The sequence below is a fragment of the Chelmon rostratus genome, chromosome 13, assembly GCF_017976325.1.
Source record: "Chelmon rostratus isolate fCheRos1 chromosome 13, fCheRos1.pri, whole genome shotgun sequence".
In the NCBI taxonomy this organism is placed as follows: domain Eukaryota; kingdom Metazoa; phylum Chordata; class Actinopteri; order Chaetodontiformes; family Chaetodontidae; genus Chelmon; species Chelmon rostratus.
The window spans coordinates 27492115-27515362 of NC_055670.1; the positions used below are offsets into that span (position 1 = coordinate 27492115).

Below are 23248 nucleotides of genomic sequence, written 5' to 3' on the forward strand. Positions count from 1 at the left end.
TGCAATGACAATAAAGACTCTTGAATCTAAGGCATGAACAACTCAAAAAACAGCTAGGGAATAGCAGACAATACTAAGGACGGGGAATACTACATATAACACGACATGAACATGAACTAAGACAAGAACAAGACGATAAACTAACTAGAACTGTGGCATATACATACACATTAAGTACAAAAATATATACACATTTATACAAGAGTATAAATATAATGCCCTGAGAGGGATGGTTCAGCCTCACATAATGATATTGGAAAAAATATAAAACATTAAACCTATGTAAGGAAAGTATATATAAGTAGTCTAAAAATATCTGATATTGCATAATATACTAGTGTAAAATGAAGGTTTATAATGTTATAATATCAAACAGTATAAACACAGTGATACATACAGTACATATTTATAATTAGCTTTTATTTATATTTTGTATTTCTCTATTTCAAAGTGTATCTTATCTTGTCTTACGTTAAGTGATGCTGCAGTTAAACACTGACAGCTGTTGGTATGAAGGACCTGTGGTAGCGTCCCTTCTTACAGAGTGGATGCAGCAGTCTGTTGCTAAAGGAGCTGCTTAAGCCCCCACCGTCTCATGCAGGGAGTGAGATGGTTGATTGATGTCAGCTTGGCTAACATGCTTGTCTCACCCACCTCCTCAATGGAGTCCAGAGCCAGCTCTCCTTGCCAGCTTGTTGAGTCTTTTTCTGTCCTTCTCAAAGCTCCCACATCCCCAGCAGTCCACTGCGTAGAAAACTGCAGATGCAACCACAGTGTCATAAAATATTTTTAACAGTGTTCTGCACACTCCAAAGGACCTCAGCTTCTCAGCAAATGGAGACGACTTTGGCCCTTCTTGTACAGGACATTAACCTTAACACAAGCAACCCAGTTGGTGTCTTCCACTTATTTAAGTATAAGAGACCATCTAAACTGGTGACACATATTTTGCACTTATATTTAACACTTTCCGTCTATCCATGAAAGATAATAGAGGCACAGCATAAATTAATTTGAGCAAATATAACAAACTTAATCAGTGAATGTTAACTAAAATGAAACTAACTCAAATTAGAAAACAACCTGTCACAAAGAAAGAAACTGTGAGCCATATGAAAAACAAAAAATGTCTTATCGCTTGAGAATTTTGTATGTCAACTGATTATATAAGAGAAAAATAATCTACAGACAGTTTTTGGTGTTGGTCAATGGTTGTGTGTTTTTTGGTTTTCAGGTCTGGAGGTTGATGGGATCTACAGAGTCAGTGGAAATCTGGCCACAATCCAGAAACTTCGCTTCATCATCGATCAAGGTTAGTTCAACAGATACTTTTTCTTACTCTTTCCAGCACAGTTTTCTGCCAGTTACATTTAAATTATCCCAATTTACAATAGGAAATAACTGATATATGTTTAAACAAGATGGCGCCACATGAGTGGCAGCCTGTTACAGCAGCTCCGACCATTCTTCTCTGTTTAGTGTTTTCTTGCGTGTTTCTCGTCTTTTTTCCGTCACTAGTCTCGGTTGATTGTGTGTTTTTACGGCTGTACAACTGATGAGACTAGTGATTTGCTTTTTACTCTTTTGTGGACTTTTAAAAACGACATTGGGTGGTCCATTGTTTACACTCTGGACCAGCTGTTAGCGCTGTGCAACACCGGCATACTCCCAGCGGAACGACCGGAGATCCCCGCAGAGACCAAGAAGGGGATGCAGAGTTGGAGTTAAGTGCTGGGACAAGCGACGACTGTATAAACCATCCATACTGTGTCTTATTATGGGGAATGTAAGATCTCTCCCGAATAAGATGGAAGAACTAACAGCGCTAACCAGACTGCAGCAGGAGTATCGGGAGTGTAGCCTCATGTGCTTCGTGGAGACGTGGCTGAACGAACTCATGCCGGACACGCATGTCGGTTTGGATTATTTTCATCTGCTGAGAGAGGACAGGAGAGCGACGGAGTGCAGTAAGAGGAAGGGTGGACGCGTAGCGATGTTTGTGAACAAGAGATGGTGTAATCCAGCACATATTAGTTTAAAGGAGCAGCGCTGTATAAGAGACATTGAGCTGTTAGCTGTTAGCATCCGGCCGTATTACCTCCCGAGGGAGTTCTCACATGTCATCGTGATAACTGTGTACATCCCCCCCTCGGCCGACACGACAACAGCTTGCAAACTCCTACACAACGTGGTCTCACAGCTGCAGGCATCGCACCCCCAGGCCTTCCTCCTCATCTCTGGAGATTTCAAACACGCCTCCCTGTCCTCAACTCTCCCCACCTTCACCCAGTATGTCAAATGCCACGCCAGAGACAATGAAACAATGGGCTTACTGTATGCAAACACCAAGGATGCTTACAGCTCTTCACCCCCCGGGCAGATCTGATCTGATCACAACCTGGTTCATCTGCAACATACTTACATACCTTTGGTGAGTAAACAACCATCAGGTATGTGAAGACATGGTCAGATGAGTCCAGTATGGAACTGAGGGACTGTTTTGACAGCACCGACTGGGAAGTGTTGTGCAGTCCTCATGGGGAGGACATCAACAGTCTGACAACATGCATCAGGGACTACGTTAACTTTTGTGTGAAAAACACTGTGCTGATCAGAAAGCTATGGTGTTTCCCAAATAACAAACCCTGGGTGTCCCCTGAACTGAAAACCCTGCTGAACGAGAAGAAAGGGTTTTTAAGTTTGAGGATAAAACTGAACTGAAGAGGGTGCAGAGGGAGCTGAAAAGAGAGATCAGGAGAGGCAAGGAGAGCTACAGGAGGAGGCTGGAGGAGCACCTGCAGGGGAACAACTCCAGAGAGGTTTGGAGGGGCCTGAAAACCATCTCAGGCCACAGCAGCAACAACGGCAGGGGCCCAGAATCTGGAGAGCAGGAATGGGCAAATGAGCTGAACCTGTTTTTTAACAGGTTTGATTCTACCCCCGTTCCCTGCCCCATCCACCGGAGCCCAGACTAGACGGCGTTACCTCTCAGCATCCTCTCCCTTGCCCCCAGTGCATCCCTGACACCAGCTGCTCCATCTTCACACCACTTCACCCCCCTGTGAGCTCTGTGGAGTCGTTCAGCACATCTTCAACATGAGCCTCAGTCTGCAGAGAGTTCCTGCCCTGTGGAAAACTTCCTGTGTGGTTCCAGTGCCAAAGACTGTGCATCCCAGGGAGACCAAACAACTTCACTAACTACACCGGTGTGCATCCAGGGATTTGACATTGAGCTCGTGGAGGAGTACAAATACCTGGCTGTCCACCTCAACAACAAACTGGACTGGTCCACGAACCCTAATGCCCTGTATAGAAAGGGCCAAAGTCGTCTCCATCTTCTGAGAAGACTGAGGTCCTTGGGAGTGTGTAGGACATTACTAAGGACTTTCTATGACTCTGTGGTTGCATCTGCAGTCTTTTACGCAGTGGTCTGCTGGGGCTGTGGAAGCTCTGAGAGGGACAGAAAGAGACTTAATAAACAGGTAAGGAGAGCTGGCTGTGTCCTGGGCTGCCCTCTGGACACTACTGAGGATGTAGGTGAGAGGAGGAAGTTAGCCAGATCAGATTCAATAGGCATCACTTAACATAAGACTGTGCTGATGTTGTTTGACAAATTACGCTCATATCCATACTTTTTGTGCAATATTACATAGCACTTAATGTTTTGTATATTTTACTCCTCTGTGCAATAGTAGTAACACTATTTATTGTTATTTTTAATCTGAAGGCAGTTTACACTGTTCCTTTTTTTCACAACTACTGGGGCAATACACACTTTTTACATATGTTATAGATTTTTTTTCTCCATATTTTATTTTTCTTTTGTATTGTCAAATTCCATTTTGCTTGCATAATATGTACATATGTAGTCTACTTTTTATTATTATTATTTTTCGAATGTTCTCTGTCTCTGCTGCTATTTTTCTTCCCACTGCTTTCACATGCTGCTGTAATGCCCAAATTTTCCCAGCCGGGATACATAAAGATTTATCTTATCTTATCTGGCATTTAATAGCACCAGGACTATGTTTCATTAACGTAATGAGGAAATAATGATCATTTACCAACCTGCAAAATATTTAAATTGAATGTATCCACGGAACATTTTTCATTGTCTGCTCGTATCATCCTGATGAAGGTTTTTCTTTTTGTGTTTTCTCACTTGCAGCTATTCGTTAAGGTGCAGTAAAGATGGTTAATTATTGAAAGAGTCAAAAGTGCTCCAAGTATGAGTTTACTCTGTCAACATGGAACCAAAACCACCATCATCCCTGAGTGTTGTTGTTGCCTAAAATATAAAGTTTATGTTATAAAGTATTCAGATTTATCCTCTCTGCTTCATTTTCAGCATTAATCCTAACCCTAATACATATATTTGCCAAGAAAATAAACAAAAGAAATAAAATCAGATTTTATACATTTCCGTAAATTGATGAAAATTAGTTTGTGTTTGACATGATTATTTTATTTTGAAAGCAGTAGTGATTACAATCCAATGGTAAACATATGTGATGCTCTGATAACTGTGTGGCATTTAACCTTGTGTCATACTGATTTTGAGAGATCCCTCAGTTTGAGGTCACAATTGCTACTAATTTAGTTTGAGTTTTGTAAATTCAAATTTTTGTGTTAATGCAGAGTCACAGCAAATGTACAGTAATCAGATCAATCTGAGTCCAGTTCATCACCTAAACTTAGAGGGAGAAATATGGTGTTCTGTCAGTGTACACATTGTCATAGAAATGTTTGTCTTGGCTAAAACACTATTCAATGATCATATGTCTGTTCCGGTCTGTCTCCCCAGAGGAGGACCTGGACCTGGACCACAGTCAGTGGGAGGACATCCACGTTGTCACTGGAGCTCTCAAAATGTTTTTCCGTGAGCTGCCCGAGCCGCTGTTCCCTTTCAAGTTCTTCCAGCCGTTTGTGGAAGTCATCAGTGAGTTGAACCTGATGAAGCAGAAAAATGTCTCTATCTTTATGAGAAGCTAGTTCAGTGCCCATTCAAAACAGGCCTCTTCAGAATGGGCCCATTGCTTGGCCTCTGGAGAAGTTGGAGGTGTGCAGCCTGTCACCTGCAGCTTTTCATGTAACAGGTCATTGTAGCTGATCTACTGTCAAAAAATGCAGAAATTACCTTTGTATTGGTTTGTAGATACATTTTTGCTGGGGAGTTGAGGGAGAACAGGGCATCAGCACTGTAACCTACGGCATTGCTTTTTGCTTTAGACTCCCCATTTTGGGTACTGTTTCTTCAGAACTGCTCATCCAAAGTACTTCACACTACACACAAGAGTAGGACAATTGTATATATGTATCGGCTATACTAGCGTTTGTCTGAGGGGATTTTTGTAATTTTATTCTGCTAAATTAATGGTCTGCCTCGAGTGAGTCCAACGAGTGAGAGGTTGTGTTCGGTGAGACCAGCAGCACAAAGAGGCCAGCAATAACAGACAAAGGCAGCAGGGAAAAACAACATGTACAGTGGCAGAATATTTTCACATCTGATTTATATTAATTCAGTTACATTTTATTCTATGCGAAGGCGATTAATGTTGCGTAGGTGGAAGTAAGTAGACCGGATAACATTATTGATGTGCGATTTGAAAGACAGAGTGCTGTCGAGGATGACACCCAGACTCTTAACCTGTGGGGAGGGGGAGATTGAGGAGTTGTCAATTTGAATTGAAAAGCTGTCTGTTCTGGATAGTGTTGATTTAGTGCCGATGAGGAGAACCTCAGTTTTGTCACTGTTTAATTGGAGGAAATTTGAGGTGAGCCAGGTTCTTACTTCAGTTATGCAATCAGTAAGGGAGTATATATTGCTATTTCTATGCTACTATATGTACATATTTATATATGATGGTATATGTGGACAAGAACAATAACATGCACATGATAATAGCAAAAATATGACAATTAATATGACCATGGCAGTAGGGCCAACCATGATCAATAGTCCAGGTGGAGCCACGATTCACGGGTACCCGTGAGATGAGAAAGCAAAAGCAGTCAAGTTAAGAAGCCAAGTTAATAACAGGCATTAATGGAACATGAATGTGTATCAATAGAAAGGGGAAGAAGAGAGAATGTCTCAGTGCATCAGGGGAAGTCTCCTGGCAGTCTAATCCTGAGCCAGCTCTAACTGTAAGCTTGGTCAAAAGGAACTGTTTAAGCCTTCTCTTAAATGTAGAGAGGGTGTCTGCCCCCTTGACTGAGACTGGAATGTGGTTCCATAGGAGAGGAGTTTGACAGCTGAAGGCTCTGGCTCCCTTCCTGCTTTTGAAGACTTTACTTACCATTTAGTAAGCCTGCAATCTGGGAGCATAGTATTCTAGTGGGGTAATCGGGTGGTGGTGAACAAACTAATTAAGTATGGCAGGGAAAGTATACATAAACCAAATAAGAAAAAATGTTGACATGTTTTACTTTTAGGACAATTTCTGATATAAGCATACATTGTTACTAAAGAAGTACCATGAATAAAGATCTGGGGTCCAGATGCTAAAGGAAAAAAAAAACACAGATGCTTATCTGTAATTATTATTGAGATATCAATAACTAGTTTTAAAATACAGCAAACTTTTAATATATTTAAGAAAAGTAATAGCATTGTAGCATTTTTAGGGGCACATGTTTCTTTGAAAAAATGTTTGGAGAAAGAGAGAGCAGAGAGGTCATCAGGAGGAGCGGGCTTTGAATATCCAGGGTTAGGGTTAGGGGAGCATCCCAGGGTGAGGGACAAAAATTTGAGTTTAGACACATGATTTTAGTGTAGTGCTTCAACCATAGAATACTATAGACATTACATTAGGATACAATACATATTCAACTATGATACTATAGGCAACTATGATACTATAACCATGTAAAACTATAATACCATGTGCAAGTTAAAGTACCAAACGATACAAATTAAAATCTGATACAATAGAAATGTTAAACTGCTATATTATACCAATGTAAAACTATAATACTGTGTGATCTTAAAGTACAATATAATACACATTAAATTACAATACAATAAATGTTAAAATACAATGCCATACATATGTATGTATATGTATCATAAGTATGATACAACAAGAATGTCAAACTACAATAATGTACACATGTTAAAGCACGATACGATACAAATGTTAAGGTACAACTATATACACAGGTTAAAATATGATACAATACAAATCTTGAAGTATGATAATATGCACATATTAAACTACAAGAATATAAAAATGTTAAATTACAAATACCAGACACATGTGAAACTACAACACTATTCATGTTAATATTTGTCACATTTACTGTCAATATTTTTTCCAGCCTCCAAAATTTTTCCCAGCTTGGGATAAATAAAGTATATTTATGTATCTAACACCATACACATGTTAAAGTATAATTCTATGTACAGTTTAAACTATAGTATTATGCATGTTAAATTGTAATACTAGTCACACATTAAAAATCAATGCTTTAGACATATTAGACGGTCATCCTGTACACCTGTTAAAGTATGATACCATACACATGTTAAACTACAATATTATGCACGTATTAATTTAATTTTCTCTTGTCTGAACAGAGATCAAAGAATCCAAACACAAAGTTCATGCTGTGAAGAAATTGATCCAGGAGCTGCCCAAACCCAATCAGGAAACCATGAAGCTGCTCTTCAGCCACCTGCACAGGTACAGTGACATACAACTGAAGAATAATAAGAAGATAGCAAAGTCAACCAGCTGAACACATTAGTTTTTTAACATTCAAAAAACATTAGTCAAAATTTGTTGATTGACAAAACAATGTAGAAATTTAGATAATAAATTCATTGCTTAAAGGTGGAAATTTCCCAGAACATGGAACCTTGTTTTTGTATTTAGCTGCATTCTCTAAATTTTGAAAATGATGTCTTGAGTTAATGCACTGCATTTATGAGTCACTCTTTTATACAGGAACTTTTTTTCATGGCAGAGGTATATGTTCCTTCCATGTAGTTCCCAGCATTCAGTTAGGAAGACCGATGTCCAATACACAAGTAAATCTGATTAGACAGACTCTTCTCCATGAGGATCACCACCTGTCTGAACAAAACATTAGAACTACAAGGGATTCAGATCTCTAACTGTTGGCTTTACTTGTATTTATCCAAAAAATGCTGAAATCATACACACACAGATTAGAGACAAAGCAATTTTAAAAGAAGGTTGTGTTCATCCAAAGACTGTAATCAGTTCTAAGGTGACAGTTAGTAACTCTAGCAAGAAATACACAAAGAAGTCACATGATCAGCACATTACTTGAGATGGAGAGGTCAAAGTGTGTCAAAGTGGAACAACTTTCACTAAACAGAGGAGATGTTGAGACAAGACCTGTCTGCAGCTTCCAGTGCTATGTGAAAACACTACCACTGTCTCCTCTGGCAAGTACATATTTGTGATATTTCTGCTGTCATTTGGCATGTCAAGTCATGTTCTGATCTTGTGATTAATATTTATTTCTTGCCAGAGTTTCTTCTTTTCACAGGTGAGGATGGTGTTTGGATTAACATAGTCCAATGATTCTAATAAACCTTTTTGACATTGTACTTGATTGTCTCAGGAGACTGACATTGGCATCCATAAACTGTGAATGTCCCCTTGTTTCCATTCAGTTTTTGTTCTATCCACTCTTTTTCAGAGTTCTGGCATTTTCCAGGAAGAACCTAATGTCCACTCAGGGCATTGGTATTGTGTTTGGCCCAACACTGATGTGGCCTGAGCTGGATGCAGGAAACATGGCGGTCAACATGGTCTACCAGAATCAGATTGTGGAGTTTATCTTAATTGAGAGCCGGCAAATCTTCAACCTGGATGGGAAGTAAATTGAGTTGGACTTGACAATCTGACGGACTCATGTACCCATCAAAGCTAACAATAAACAAAATCCTTAAGAAATGTTATTGTTTTAACAGAGAACAGAAGTAACATCTGTTTTGACTGTAGTGGGAAAAAATAAATGGATTTATTCAGATCAGAAAAAAGTTTGAAGAGAATCCTTATTTTAATTAACACAAATAGAGCAACACTTATTGACAGAGAGTGAATGACAGTGAACCCAAGGCCAAGCTTAGACTGAGGGGGTTAGGGAAATGTAAAACCCAGCCCAGGGCAACGAAGTGGCAGGGTTGTGCATGGTCCATTCCTTGCTCGGACCGGCACTGTAGGGTAGTGAGAGCTTCGTAATGACAACCAGGACGCTTTCTCTTCAGTATGAACATTTACTGATTAGAAGTTGCAGTACAACAATAAACAAAGACATGGCAGCCATGTTGCATCTCATCAAACTTGTCTTCAAAACTATACAAAAACTAGCAGGAAGAAAACACACAGCTTACCCTGTTTCACTTCAAAATAAAAGCATTTCCTGTCAAATCAATTCCAGCAAATAATGAACCAGGAAATAGTGTTAAGAAGACTTAACTGCGTAATTCTTACTATCACTGCAAATGATAAATAGCAAGTTTTTAACTTAAAGTATATATATTTATCTCTCTTTTAGCTGATTTTAAAGTCAACATTAATTCAACATAAAATCAATTATTTATATGTTTTTAACCAAACATTTCACAACAGGCACCCACACTGCTCATCTAAACCATTTAAGGAATTTTAAGACAATATGTCTTATTGAGTAATTTTTGCCTTTTGAATCTTGGACGTCTCTGTTATAGATACCAGTGATGAGTTTGTAGATTGTGTTGTTCTATTAGTCCTTTCGATATGTGGCAACACAGAAGACAATGGAGCACCAGTTGTGCAGTCAAATAGTGCCTGAGGTACAGGGGTCAGGTTGCAAGGTGTAAGGTGGAAATTTTCTTCCACTGGAATTGGATCCAACTTTGGGGTGAGGTCATGAACGAGTACCAGTCTTTCAGGAACTGCTTTTGAGGTAATCCAGTTGCTGTGGGACTTGACTCCATTGCCTACTACACTGTCCACACCATTCATGCTCCTTTTCACTTTCCTCTGTTATATCTAAATCCAAGATGTTTTCCTCAGCAACACAGTAATTTTCCTCCACTCTTAACCATTTTTGTTCCTGGAGGAGTTCCCTCTACAGTTGTCTTGTCTTTTTATACTAGTGTAACATGCTCAGTCACGGTGGCTGGTTCCAAACCCCTTGACTCTGCATTGTGTATATTTTTATAAAGAAGTCGGTAAGATGAAGTGTCTTATTCATGCTGTTTACTAGCAAACCTGGTAAACAGGACACTCGGGTCAGTGGGCTCTGGCGTCTCGTGCACAGCACACTATAAAAGGAGCAGCACATTCATTTATGCTAATGCTCGCTAGATAGCTATCTTACAGTGTATCTCAAACTACTCGGTAACATCCTTAAGAGAGTAATATGAAATATCCCTCACACACTCTACATCCAAATAGTTCATACTGCATAGAGTTATAGAATAGACAAAGGTTCATCATACAAATAAACATTTATCTGCCCCACAACCTACCTTATGCACGTCTCTCAGGAACTGACAGCGCCACACCGATCCCGGTGGCACACTATAGCTCCCGAGGGGGCGCTATTGAACCAATAACAATAAACTAAATAAAAACCAAATTACAGCAAGTGTACCCTGTTATATTAGGTAACCTCCATGGACAGCCAATCCGCTGGCCAGGACTGGAACAAATCCTACAATCAGCTCCCCGTAATGCCACGCACTAATCTGCATAAAGAGGACAGTAGAAATACATAAGACACAAAACACACTTGAAACTAACAGAATTTATGACTACATTCGTAACAACCCCATACCCAAGAATTAAACATCCCCGATTATGTTTAAGATCCATGACCTTAGGGAAGTCTAGACAAAGCATAGGGTTAGGGTTAAGGTAGGAATAGGGGTTTTAACCACGATCGCACACCGTGCGATCCTCTAAAACTGGCGGGTGATCATTCTGTGAGGGTCCTGGTGCCTCGAGACTCCGGCTGCCCTCCCATTTTCGGGGACGCCCGATTGACTGGGGCCACTCCCGTCCCGATCCGACATACCGTTCCCGAGATATGGCAATTTCCCACTTTTTATAGAAGCGTCTTACGGGCCGGTGGGCCTGTTATGGTCACAATAATTTTTTAATTCAGTTTTTTAAGTTCTATTTGATAGATAATAAGATAATTCTTATGAATTGCAAGTTTAAAAAGGTTATGTTTTAAAATGCCCAATTTAAAAGCAAAAAACGGGTAACCACGCCCCTTTTAAATTCTCTTAGCGGTAAGATGCATTAGGGTTAGGTGAGGGGAAATATAATTTTATTTTGACCAGGCTTGTGGTTACTGTTGCACTGGCACAGGGATTCAGGGAGATTGTTCCCACATATTTCCTACTGAATAAGTGATGTGTGTGTGTGTATGGGTTAGGTGAGGGGAAATATAGTTTTATTTTTACCAGGCTTGTGGTTACTGTTGCACTGGCACAGGGATTCAGGAAGATTGTTCCCACACATCCCCTACTGAATGAGTGATGTCTGTGTGTGCGTGCATGTGTGTGATGAGTGAGAGTGTGCTCTTTGGACAGAATAACAGGAGCTTGCAGTCGGTTTGGTGGACCTGGGACCTAGAAGAGCTGCTCAGAGAGGTGAGTGGTTAGTAAAATAGGGTTAGGGTTAGGGATAAAACGCCTTATCGCCCCGTTTCGAAAAGCGGGTCCTTGCTCATAACTCCAGTTCTGAAGGTCCTAGAGCTCTAGGACCAAGTTCATTGGAATCCTTGGGCAAAGACCTTTCCAATATCACTCTCTGACCCCCGGAAGTGGTAGAAATCCCGGATTGAAACTTTAAAATAACCATATCTCCGGAACGGAAGGTCTTAGAAACATGGGATCAAGTCTGGTGTGTTCAGCGACCCCGAATTAGGGCAGGCGGATCAAGGTTCCAAGTCTCTATGACCTTCCGTTCCCGAGATATCGAGGAAAATCTGTCTCGATATATATAGGCTCAAAGTTCCAAAAATTTTCCCACAGGCCTATGGGTTCCCGGGCAAAGTTGCTAGGAGCACGTTTCAGGCCATTTGGAGTCTATTGGAACCTATTTTTGTTGACATGAAATTTGACCCCATACTTGGTATACTTAGGCTATGCAAAGTCAGTGGTATCGAATGGAGCTCCATTGAAGCAAGTGCTCGGGTAGGAAGGTCCGGGAGCCTTGATACTTGGTGCAGGCGATGTGTTTAAGTGGGCAATCAGTCTGGTTGTGGTTTCAAGTCTGTAGGTCGATGTGATTTGATAGGAAGGTCTTAAACAATGTTCCATACTTACTGAGTAGTTGATATTGAACTCTTTAGTTGTCAAGCCCCAGCACCACGTCAAGGTAGAGTTCATGCAAGGGTTTTTGTTTTTTTGCATCCCAGAACAGGGTTTTTGGGGTTTTTTTTTTGTTTTTTTTGGAGTCCCAGAACCGGGTTTTTTTTTTTTTGGGGGGGGGGGGGGTTGTTTTTTTTTTGAGTCCCAGAACAGGGTTTTTCTGTTTTTTAAAGAACTATTTACAGATATTTACAGTCCTTCCTATTTCTGTCCTTCCTTCTCCATGTATTCTTGCCTTTTTTTCTTGAAGGCGTTCAAGGTCCTGACAACCATCTGGTTCTCCCTGCACTCCTTCACGTACGCCTGGTACACCTGTTTTAATTTCAGATGTGTGTTTCTCAGCACAATGTCTAATTCCATTGGTGTCCATTTGAGCTTAATGTTTGCAGGTATGACTTTGCTTGTCGATGGCTTGCAGGGTGCCTCCTCACGTATTTCAGGGGGTAAGTCTGGCTCCTCCTCCTCCTCCTCCTCTTCGTCCCTGGGAGGACCCCTGATCGGGGGGTTGATCACCTTGACTTTTTTAGTTTTTTCCACCCTGTATTTTATCGATTGGTGCAACTTCCACACCTTGAAGACTGTTATGTTCTCCAATAGGTCTCTCCCCAGGATAAGTCGCTTCTGCAGGAATGCCTGTGGGAAGACGACTTGCTCGGAGAGGGTCCTCAGCTCTTTGTAGTCCACAAACTCATTGTTCATCCTGAGGCCTATGGCGCTGATGAACACGAGTTGTTGTAGCCTTTCCTGCCCCTGGAGTGTGGTTGGGAGCCTACTTTGCACCTGCGGAAGCCACGGCATCCCAAAGGTACGATAGTACTCCAAATTTCTCGCATAGGTGAGCCTGAGCCTCTCTATCTCGGTGCATATTTCTGAGGTGAGGCTTGCAAGCTTTGCCTCCTCAGGCGGCTCCGTCCCCTCGCGATGGACGGCTTGGAACATGTTGGGGACTCTTCGGACGGAGTACCTCCTTGATGTGTCCTTCATTCGGAGAAGGGGGAAGTATGCTATCTTCAGCTCTTCCAGTCCTGCAAGGAGACAGGTGGCCACATCTTGACCTGTGGCAGCCACTATCTCCTTCCCCCTGCCAAATGTATGTGGGAAGCTGAAGTTGAACGTAGTCGCAAGCTGTTTGCTCAGGGCCTCAGCTGTAATGTTTCCAACGAGCCTCAGACCCTCTGTGAGCTTGTTGCCTGTTATGAGATTCATGTCCAGCCCTTCTGTCTCATAAAGGTCCCTCAGGATGACCTTTAGCATCGTGGCCCCAAGGATTGGGTGGGGTGCATCCAGACATTCTGTCAGGGGGAAGAGGCAGTTGACTCGAGTCTGTAGTCTTGCATCCCCTGTCCAAGTCTTCAGGGGAGGTGGCTTGTCAGGCTCTGCTGTGCTGTTGTAGAGGTCCAAGCCTAAAAATCCTCTACTGTGGGACAGGCTCCTTGGGTTCACAGTGCAAGTCCCAAGGGACACACTATAATGATGGTCAAAGTGTGACAGCGGATGACCATAAGCCATTTCTTCAAACGCCAACTCCAACTGGTATGCCCGCCACGCTGGCTCGAATCCCCCCTTCCCAGCATGGGAGCGGAACAAGGCTGACAGTTCTTCTGTCAGGAAGGTCAGTGTGCCCTTTAGGATCTCAGGTAGGGCTTGGCCTTTGAAAGGTATGACAAGGGGCACCTCAGACAGGATTTCCCTGAATTCCACCTCGTTGAAAAACTCATTGGGCAAGTATTTTGGCTTGATCGGTCCTGCTTGGCCTGATTGGTCAAAGTATGCCACGTATTCCAGGCGTGTCCCAAGTCTGCCCCCCACCTTCATGGTCATGTCCTCCATGTGGCCAATGTATTTGGTTGCCTCCACAAGGCTTGCCTGGGCTTACTGTGTTGTATGTCCATTAGGGTGATGGCACCACTAATGGGGTGCAGCCTTTTGAGAGTATACCGCACCATGGGGTTTGGTGTGTACAATTGCACAAAGTGCAGCGGAAGCCAACGCGGGAACATCCGAAAGAGCAGATGGATCTCCACAGGTCTTCCCTGTAGATTTGTCTGTGCGTTCACAGACTCGTGAAGTCCCAGATTGGTCCAAAGTGAGCACGACCACCCCAGCACTCTCTCTAATCCATAACGAGACCAAACAAGGCTCACGTCTGGGGCCTTTGCCTGCATGGTGACGGCAAAATGAATTGTCATGGTTTTGATGTTGGATAGGTGACAAAAATCAATCTCCAGGCCATTATTATCCTTTTGGCCAAAACGGGTGATAGATGGGACCAGTTTGATGTCCCGATTTGCCTCGTTGATGCCGTCAAGGCTTTGCTGCAACACTTGAAGAATAAATTCAAGGTCCTGTTCAAGGACCTCAAAATTTGCAGTCATTTGCAGGACCTGTTTTTGCATGGTTGCACGCTGCAGGTCCTGAAAAGATGCCATCTTCAACAACCGTTGGAACCTCAGGGCCAGCTCTTCAATACTCGCCAAGGCTGTTGTTTTGTATCTCTCTTTCTCCTCCAGATTCGGTGAGGGCTTGTTGAGGTCTTTTGGGAAGACCGTCATATTTAGGAAATACCCGCCGTCCAGTTTTGATATCACCACACCTTGAATGTTTTTCAAAGCCTTTCTGCCTGTAGGACTCAATTTGTGCAATGGCACATGTTTCTTAAAGAACTGGTAGTGGTTCTTCAGCTTGTGGTTTTTACTTGGCAGGTGGAGGTGAGGAAGAAAACTGCCCCCTCCGACGGAGGAAAGCAGGAGCTGCACGGTCCTTCCCCCACCTGGACTCGTCCTGGAACCGGACCCGTCTGCTCTCGAACTCCGGTCGTCGACGGCGGCGATCCCGCTGCACCACCGTCCACTGGCCGTCCATTCTTGCAGGTAAGTACGTAGGTTGTGTGTATATATATGTGTGTGTATACTATCTGTCTCAGCAGTCTTAATGTTTTTCTTTTACAGGTATTAAAATGTCCGTGTAAAAAGGTAAGTGTGTTATTGGTTGTGTTAGTGTGCAAAAGTATGTCCAATAATTGTCCTTGCAATAAAAAATATATTTCCCAAAACGTCCTGGTTATTGTCTCAAACGAGTTTTTATTGCCATAATAAAACCAAGGCACTTCCCAGAAAACGTGAAAAAACAAAATTAAATCCACAACAAAACGCCCGCACGGCGTTGTAAAACGTCCCAAAAAAATATACAAAAATAAAGTGCCTGTCTCAGTGACAGTAAGTGCTTAAGCTAATGCTAGCTTGCAACATTAGCTAAACAACGTTCGCCAAAATGCGGCGAAAATAAAACAAAAACAAAACAAAATCAAGAGCGTGCTGTCGACTACGTTTCGACCGTTTATCGGTCTTCTTCAGGTCACTAAGCACGCTTATTCAAATACAAATTATGTGGCTCATTTACATACCATTACCTTCAGGCTTATGGATATGCTAGCAGCAAACTACGTTGTTTCGCGGGGTTGCCGAGTTGACCCCGCTAATGCTTCCGGTTCAGGAAGTCCGTCAGCGAAAACCGTCCGTACTCCGCTCGGCGTTGTAAACAGACAACCGTCCATAAACGAACGGTAAATAAATTAAAACAAAGTAAAACAAAGTGACATAATGCAATTTCGGCTCACGCCAACACACTTTCAACACATAATTTACATTACGTGGCCGTAAAGACCGCTCCGCGGCCATAGAAAAGATAGCGTCGCGGCCGGTAGGAACAAAGTGCCCCAGCCGGTCCGGCTGAAAACACCGACCGCGGTTAGTTCCATCTCACCTTTGTTCCGCCATGAAATAAATCAAAGTGCGGCTAGAATCCGGAATAAAATAAATAATTAAATAAAGTAACACTAAGGACAGAAGTCATGGTGAAGGCCAGAAAGGTAGAAACGGTAAGTATAAGAATAAAGTAGGTGGTTAGGGTTAGGGCCCAAAAATGATAAATAGGTTAGATTAACTCAAAACAAAGAATACTACTACTGGTTAGGATTAGGGCTACCTATAAATATGGTTAGGATGGAGGAAGTGTGGGTTAGGGGGAGGGAACTGATCCCATCTCCTCTTAGGGAAGAAGGGACGTGCACCGGCCATCCACCCTTGCCGACCATAGCCCTGGTCCCGTAGGGGTTGGCGGTCCCGCTGCCGATTACGGCCATACCGGACAACCGTCCAACCATCCATCATTGTTTTTGTGTTTTTTATTGTCTTTTATTTTGTGTTGTTTTTGTGTTGTTTTTTGTGTTATTGTGAAAATAAGGAAAACAAACAACTAAGGACGCTTTCCAAGGTGGGAAAGGATATGTACCCTAAAACAAAACAAAAAGAAAAAACAAAAAACAAAAAACAAAAAAACGTAATAAATAATGTGTTTATAAAAAAATAAAATTAATTATTTTAAGTACTAAATATAAAAGAAAAGGTGTGCCAACAACCGCGACGTTTCGACCCTGACCGGGTCTTCCTCAGGCAATGGCACACAACTGAACACGTCTGCAGCACTGTGGGATGATTTTTCCCCTTCAGTGGTCAGAGCAGAAATGAGGCAGGAGCCAGTGTGCACTTCCTTATATAACCTCTGTTTATAAGTTTCGTTTTTAGTTTTGTGTAATGTTTTTGGTCTTTGCAAGTTTTTAACTGAACAACTATGAACTACAAACTTGTTTTTAAATAACCCAACTTAATATACATGAACTGAATTTAAACTTATATGATAATAAATATATATTTTTTGTCTTTTTGTAATTTTTATTGTTTTTTTGTTCTTTTTACCTTTATATCAATATCCTATGAAATGATATACATTTTTACTGTACATAAACTTATGAATTTTTAAACTTATATAATTTTTAATATTTTTAGATTTTTAAAGTTATAACAATAAATATTTTTTTAGTGTTTTTAATTTTTTTTATTTTTTTGTTATTTTTTTGTTATTTTTACCTTTATACCAATATCCTATGAAATAATAACATGAACTTATTAATTTTAACTGTACATAAACTTATGAATTTTTAAACTTATATAATATTAAATGTTTTCTAAAATTTTAGGTAATAATAGTAAATGTTTTTTGTCTTATTTATTTTTTTATCTTTTTTGTCTTATTTATTTTTTTTATCTTTTTTTCTTTTTTGTAACTTTTTTTAATATATTTATTTGAAACAATGGTTATGAACTTATTTTTAATGATATGTATAAACTTGTTTTAAACAAAAATAAAATGTTACTACCATATATATGTGTTATGTATGTTTTGTTTTGCATGAAATAAGAATAAATATGAAATGGTTTTAAATTATATAAGAAATGAAATAAGTGGGAAGATGTGGTTAGAGGGTGGGGTTAGGGTTAGGGATGGGGAACAGAGTTGCCCCCTCCAAGTGGAGGGAACAAAGTGCACAGGCCTCAGACCAGGAGGCCGGCGGCCCCCACTGACCGGATCGCCTTTGTTATCTATTAATAAAATTTTTTGGTTTTTATAATTTTCCATTTTTTTGGCTTTTTTTCTTTTTTATGTTTGGTTTCACTGTCCTTCTTTCCTACCCTACTCTCTTTCTCTATGTGATTTCCATTGTCCTTTCCCTTACTGTCCTTGTGGTTCTTCTTCGGCTACTTGCCGTTCATTTCTTCGGCTACTTGCCGGTCATTTCTTTGGCTACTTGCCATTCTATTATTCTCTTTACTTAGTCTTTGTATTTCCCTTTGTTTCCCTTTACTTATTTGTCTTTGTTTCTCTTTACTTATTTGTACTTCTCTTTGTATTTCTTTGTTTCTTACTTGTTTTTCTCAACTGTGTGCGTATTAGGGTAAGGATTAGGGTTAGGGTTAGGGGGAGGGAACTGATCCCATCTCCTCTTCGGGAAGAAGGGACGCGCACTGGCCATCCACCCCTGGCGACCATAGCCCTGGTCCCATCGGGGTTGGCGGTCCCGCTGGCGATTACGGCCATAACGGACAACCGTCCAACCATCCATCATTGTTTTTATGAGTTTTGTATTTTTGTATTTTTTATTTTCTTTTTATTTTTTGTTGTTTTTTTGTTGTTTTTTGTGTTTATTGTAAAAATAAGGAAAACAAACAACTAAGGACGCTTTCCAAGGTGGGAAAGGATATGTACCCTAAACCAAAACAAAAATAAAAAATAAAAAATAAAAAACAAAAAACAAAAAAAACTTAAATAATGTGTTTATAAAAAAATAAAATTAATTATTTTAATAACTAAATATAAAAGAAAAGGTGTGCCAACAACCGCGACGTTTCGACCCTAGGCGGGTCTTCCTCAGGCAATGGCACACACTAAGAAGGTCTGCAGCACTGAGAGACGATGCTTCTCCTTCAGTGGTCAGAGCAGAAATGAAGAGGAGCAAGTGTGCGCTCCCTTATATAACCTCTGTTTTTAAGTTTCGTTTTTAGGTTTTTGCAATGTTTTTGGTCTTTGTATGTTTTTAATTTAACTACTATGAATTTCTAACTTGTTTTTAAGTAACACAAACTACATTTTAAGATATACATGAACTAAATATAAACTTACATAATATGAAATAAACATTTTTTTGTCTTTTTAAATTTTATTGTTTTTTTTATTATTTTTGTGTTATTTTTACCTTATACACATATCCTATGAAATGATAACAGAAACTTATGAATTTTAACTGTACATAAACTTATGAATTTTTAAACTTACAGTATATTAAATGTTTTCTAATTTTTAAAGTTATAATAGTAAATATTTTTTTTGTCTTTTTAAATTTTAATGTTTTTTTTGTTGTTTTTACCTTTTTAGCATATGTATTTGAAACAATAGTAATGAACTTAATTTAAATATGTATGAATTTGTATTGAAACAATATGAACTGATAAATAAAAATAAAGTCTTATATGTTAAGTTTTACATAATAATATTAATGAAATAACTATATACATCAAAAATGTTTTTGTATTTTTGTATTTTATTATTTTTTTATTTTTTTATTTTTTTATTTTTTATTTTTATATTTTTTTTAATAATTTTTTATCTTTAAAGAAATAAAAATAAGTGGGAATAAGTAGTGGCAAGAGGGTGGAGTAAGGGTTAGTCATTGGGAGTAGGGTTAGGATAGGTCATAGGGGTTAGGGTTAGGATTAGTCATAGTGGTTAGGGTTAGGGGTTAGGTTGTAGGATTAGAACTGCCCCCTCCAGATGGAGGGAACAGAGTGCTCGGTCCTCAGACCAGGAGGCCGGTGGCCCCCACTGACTGATTTGCCTTTGTTATTATAATATAATTATTTTCTTCAGTTTGGTATTATTTTCCCTTTAGGTTCTTTGGTTTAACTGTCCTTCTTACATTCCCTACTCTCTTTCTCTTGTTTGGAATCCTTTTGTCCTTTCCCTTACTTTCCTTTTCGGTCTTAGTTTCTTTGGCTTTTACTTTTATACTTGCCCTTTTTCTTGTTACTTAGTTTTTCTCTTTGTTTCTTAGTATTTCTCTTTGTTTCTTAGTATTTCCCTTTGTTCATTGTTCTTCTCTTTATTCATTGTTCTTCTCTTTGTTTCTTTTCTAGGTCCTCTGTGTGCTGCCGGCAACGTTTCGACGCAGTTCGGTCTTCATCAGGCCTGCACACAGGAATTTCGTACATGGCACCCCCTATATCTTTTCACTGGCACCCCCAAAAACATCCTTCTTCGTCCTCAGCACAAACCAAATAAAGTTCTTTTTAACATCAACTTGTGTTATGAATTATTTGTTCTTTGTAAATGAATTAGTTATCTTGTCACTATGTATTTAGGTTTTTTAATATACCATATATTTAGGTTTTTTAATAAACTATTTATTTAGGTTTTTTAATATACTATTTATTAGGCTTTTAATATATTTATATTTTTTAGGGGTGGGGGGCTTAGGGTTAGGCAAGGGTAGGGGTATTGTTAGGGTCAGGGCTAGGGGGGGGGGGGGGGGGGGTTAGGGTTAGGTAAGGGTAAGCGAGTCCGTCCCATGTATGGGACGGACGATGCACGGTCCATCCCTCCGCCTGTCTCATTCCTCCGGACCCATGTGGTTTGACGGAGGCGTTGGCCTTTATTTCGGCCATATCTGACCTCCGTCCAACCCTCTCCAAAACATACCATAGTTGGTGTGGTGCAGCCTTTGTTATATAAATAATAAATATATAAAGAGGTATGAACTAATGAAAAATATTTTTTTGTGTTTTTTTGTGTTTTTTGTTGTAAATGCAATAGCCAGTTTTGGCTTAAAGAAAACTTATCCTAAAAACTGTGTGCACTTGCACAAAGGAAACTTAGTAAACCCAGAAATATGTGTGCACTTGCACAAATAAGGGGGTTAGGGTTAGGGTTAGGAGATTTAAACAGAATCCGCCCCCGCAAGGGGGCGGATGATGCACTGTCCATCCCCCGGCCAGCCTCATGCCCCTGGTCCCATGTGGCTTGACGGAAGCCTTGGCCTTTCTTACGGCCATACCTAACTTCCGTCCAACCCTCTCCGTAACATACCATATCTTTGGTTTTTTAATGTAGCCTTTGTTATGTAAATAATGAATTTGTGTGTTTGTTTTTATGTAGTATTTAATAAAGAGTTATGAAATAAAACTTATTTGTTCTTATTACTATATAATAAAAGAAAATCAAAAAATGAAATAAAAAATGAAATAAACCTTGTTTTTAAATAAAAAATAAAATCAATTTGTTTTTAAAGTTCAAAGAAATAATTCGTGCCCACTCGCGACGTTTCGACCAATAGGAGGTCTTCTTCAGGCGTAAGGGCACTATGAAATAAAATGTAAATAGTTTCCTATTCTATAAATGCTCTCTCTTGGCTTTCTTCTCTATAATGGCTTTCTCTTTGACAAAATGGCTTCTCTCAGCCTGCAAAAGTGAGAACAAAATGGCAGTCAACTTGCCCTTTTATATGTTTCCCAGACGGTAAGTTTTGTCATGGTTCAAGGAAAAATATTTTTTAACTCCATTTTAGGTTATGATCTGATGAAATATAATGTAATGAAATGGCTTGTAAGTGTAAAATTGTGTTTGTGTCTCAAAATGCCAAATAAAAACGAAAATAAATAATAACTCCGCCCCTCTTCCAATTCTCATCTCCGCCCCAATGCATTATGGGTAATCAAATGAAAAATGTGTTTTTAAGGTTATAGATCATGAATTTATGTTTTATCCTTGTTTTTAACACTTGTAATGACCTGTTTTTTAGCTTTTTCGTATATTAAACCCTGTTTTTAACATATTTTTAATGCATTTATATTATAATATTAAATAGTATAAGATATATCTGTTTTTAACCATATTTATTAATCCATCTAGGGTTAGATTATTTAGGGTTAGATAATTTAAGGTTAAATAATTTAGGTTTAGATAATTTAGGTATAGATAATTTAGGTTTAGATAATTTAGGGTTAGATAATTTATGTATAGGAATAGAGGGGTTAGGGTTAGGAAAAGAGATAGGGTTAGGATTAGAATAAAGGGTGTGGTTAGGGTTAGGGAAAGATGGGGTTAGGGTTAGGATAAAAGGTTAGGGTTAGGTTTAGAATAAAGGGTGGGGTTAGTCCTTAGTTTTTTTTAATATATTTATTATTCATATTCAAAACCATTTCTTAGTCTCTCCAATCTAACCTTTGTCTCACTCTCTCTTGAGTCTCTTCCATTGACTTCCTTTTTTGTCTCACGCAGCTTGACCAGTCTTTCCCTGTCTCCCTGTCCCAGTTTCTAGGTAAGTAGTCAAAGCTTTGTTTTTGTCCTTTTTTAACTTGTCTTGTCACCCTAGGACGCTGTGACCTTGGAGTGGAGGTCATGTCCTCTAGGGACCCTTCACTCAGGTCACTAGGATCCCGGTGGACTTGAGCAACAACTTGTTGTTTTTGGCCGTTATCCTGTTTGGATAACCCCTGACCCTGAATGGGCGTTAAGGTAAGTATCCCCTCCATGTTTTTCCCTATCTCTTTGTTTAACAGCAACCTTCCTGTAGTGTCTCCCCTTCTCTGAGCCAGACTTGTCTGAACCGGAGGACTCTTCTCGTGGTTCTGAGTGTGCTGAACAATGTTGTGTTCTATACTGTCAGTCCTGACTCTTTTGTCCTGTCTTTGTATTTGAGAAGTAAGCTCACCCGTGTCGTCTGTCTGGACTGTCACGGTGGTTACTGAGTGGCTTGTGGGAGCTCTCACTTGAGAGATGTGTAGTTGTTGTGTTTTAGGCCTCTCATGTTGTGTTGTTGTTGTTTTTTGTGTAGTCTGAGTCTGTAGTAGGACATGTGTAGGTGTTGTTTGTGTGTCCTGTGTAGCTTCTAGCTTTGTTTGCATGTCTGTGTCTCTGTCTTCATCCGCTCTGGATGCGATCAGTGCCTCCGCATGATCCACCACATCCTGTGTGATGCGGGGCAGATTCCTGCGGGCCCATTTTGTGGCGACCTGAAAGGCCGATTTCCAATCAGGAATCATCAGCTGGGAAAGTTCTTCCAGCAGGTTCTCAAGGCCTGTCATATAGTGTTCCTCTAGGATGACCAAGGTGTTATACCCCCAATTTATCGCATTGCCCCGTATGAAATCAGTTGTGTGTGGTGTGGGGGATGCTGGCCTGATCATGGAGGCTAACATGTCTACCATACGGGAAATCATCCTGGGTTCAGGTTTCCCTGGCTTTGGGGCCACCTTTTGCAAGTGATGGACCATTTTAATCACTGAGTGCATCTTTCGCACTAGCTGTCCGAATCTAGGGTCCGAAGGCTGCTGTCTGGCCTGCACACTATTTCCGCGTACTACTGAGGCGTACGAGAGATCTTGGGGACCCATGCCACGAGACCAGCCTGAGGGAGGCACTGGCCGGTTAGGAGATTTAAACAGAATCCGCCCCCGCAAGGGGGCGGATGATGCACTGTCCATCCCCCGGCCAGCCTCATGCCCCTGGTCCCAT

The 23248-nt window shown here is 40.2% G+C and overlaps 1 protein-coding gene across 1 annotated transcript in view; it reads left to right on the plus strand.

The window, feature by feature from the left end:
* The window catches only part of arhgap15 (Rho GTPase activating protein 15), a 29014-nt gene extending 20005 nt beyond the window's left edge, over window positions 1-9009 (plus strand). The window contains exons 10-13 of the mRNA XM_041950762.1: window positions 1235-1312; window positions 4805-4939; window positions 7580-7685; window positions 8674-9009. Of these exons, the coding sequence (XP_041806696.1) occupies window positions 1235-1312; window positions 4805-4939; window positions 7580-7685; window positions 8674-8857 (503 nt within the window). The 3' untranslated portion in view covers window positions 8858-9009. The remainder of the gene's footprint in view (window positions 1-1234; window positions 1313-4804; window positions 4940-7579; window positions 7686-8673) is intronic.
* The last annotated feature ends 14239 nt before the right edge of the window (window positions 9010-23248 follow it).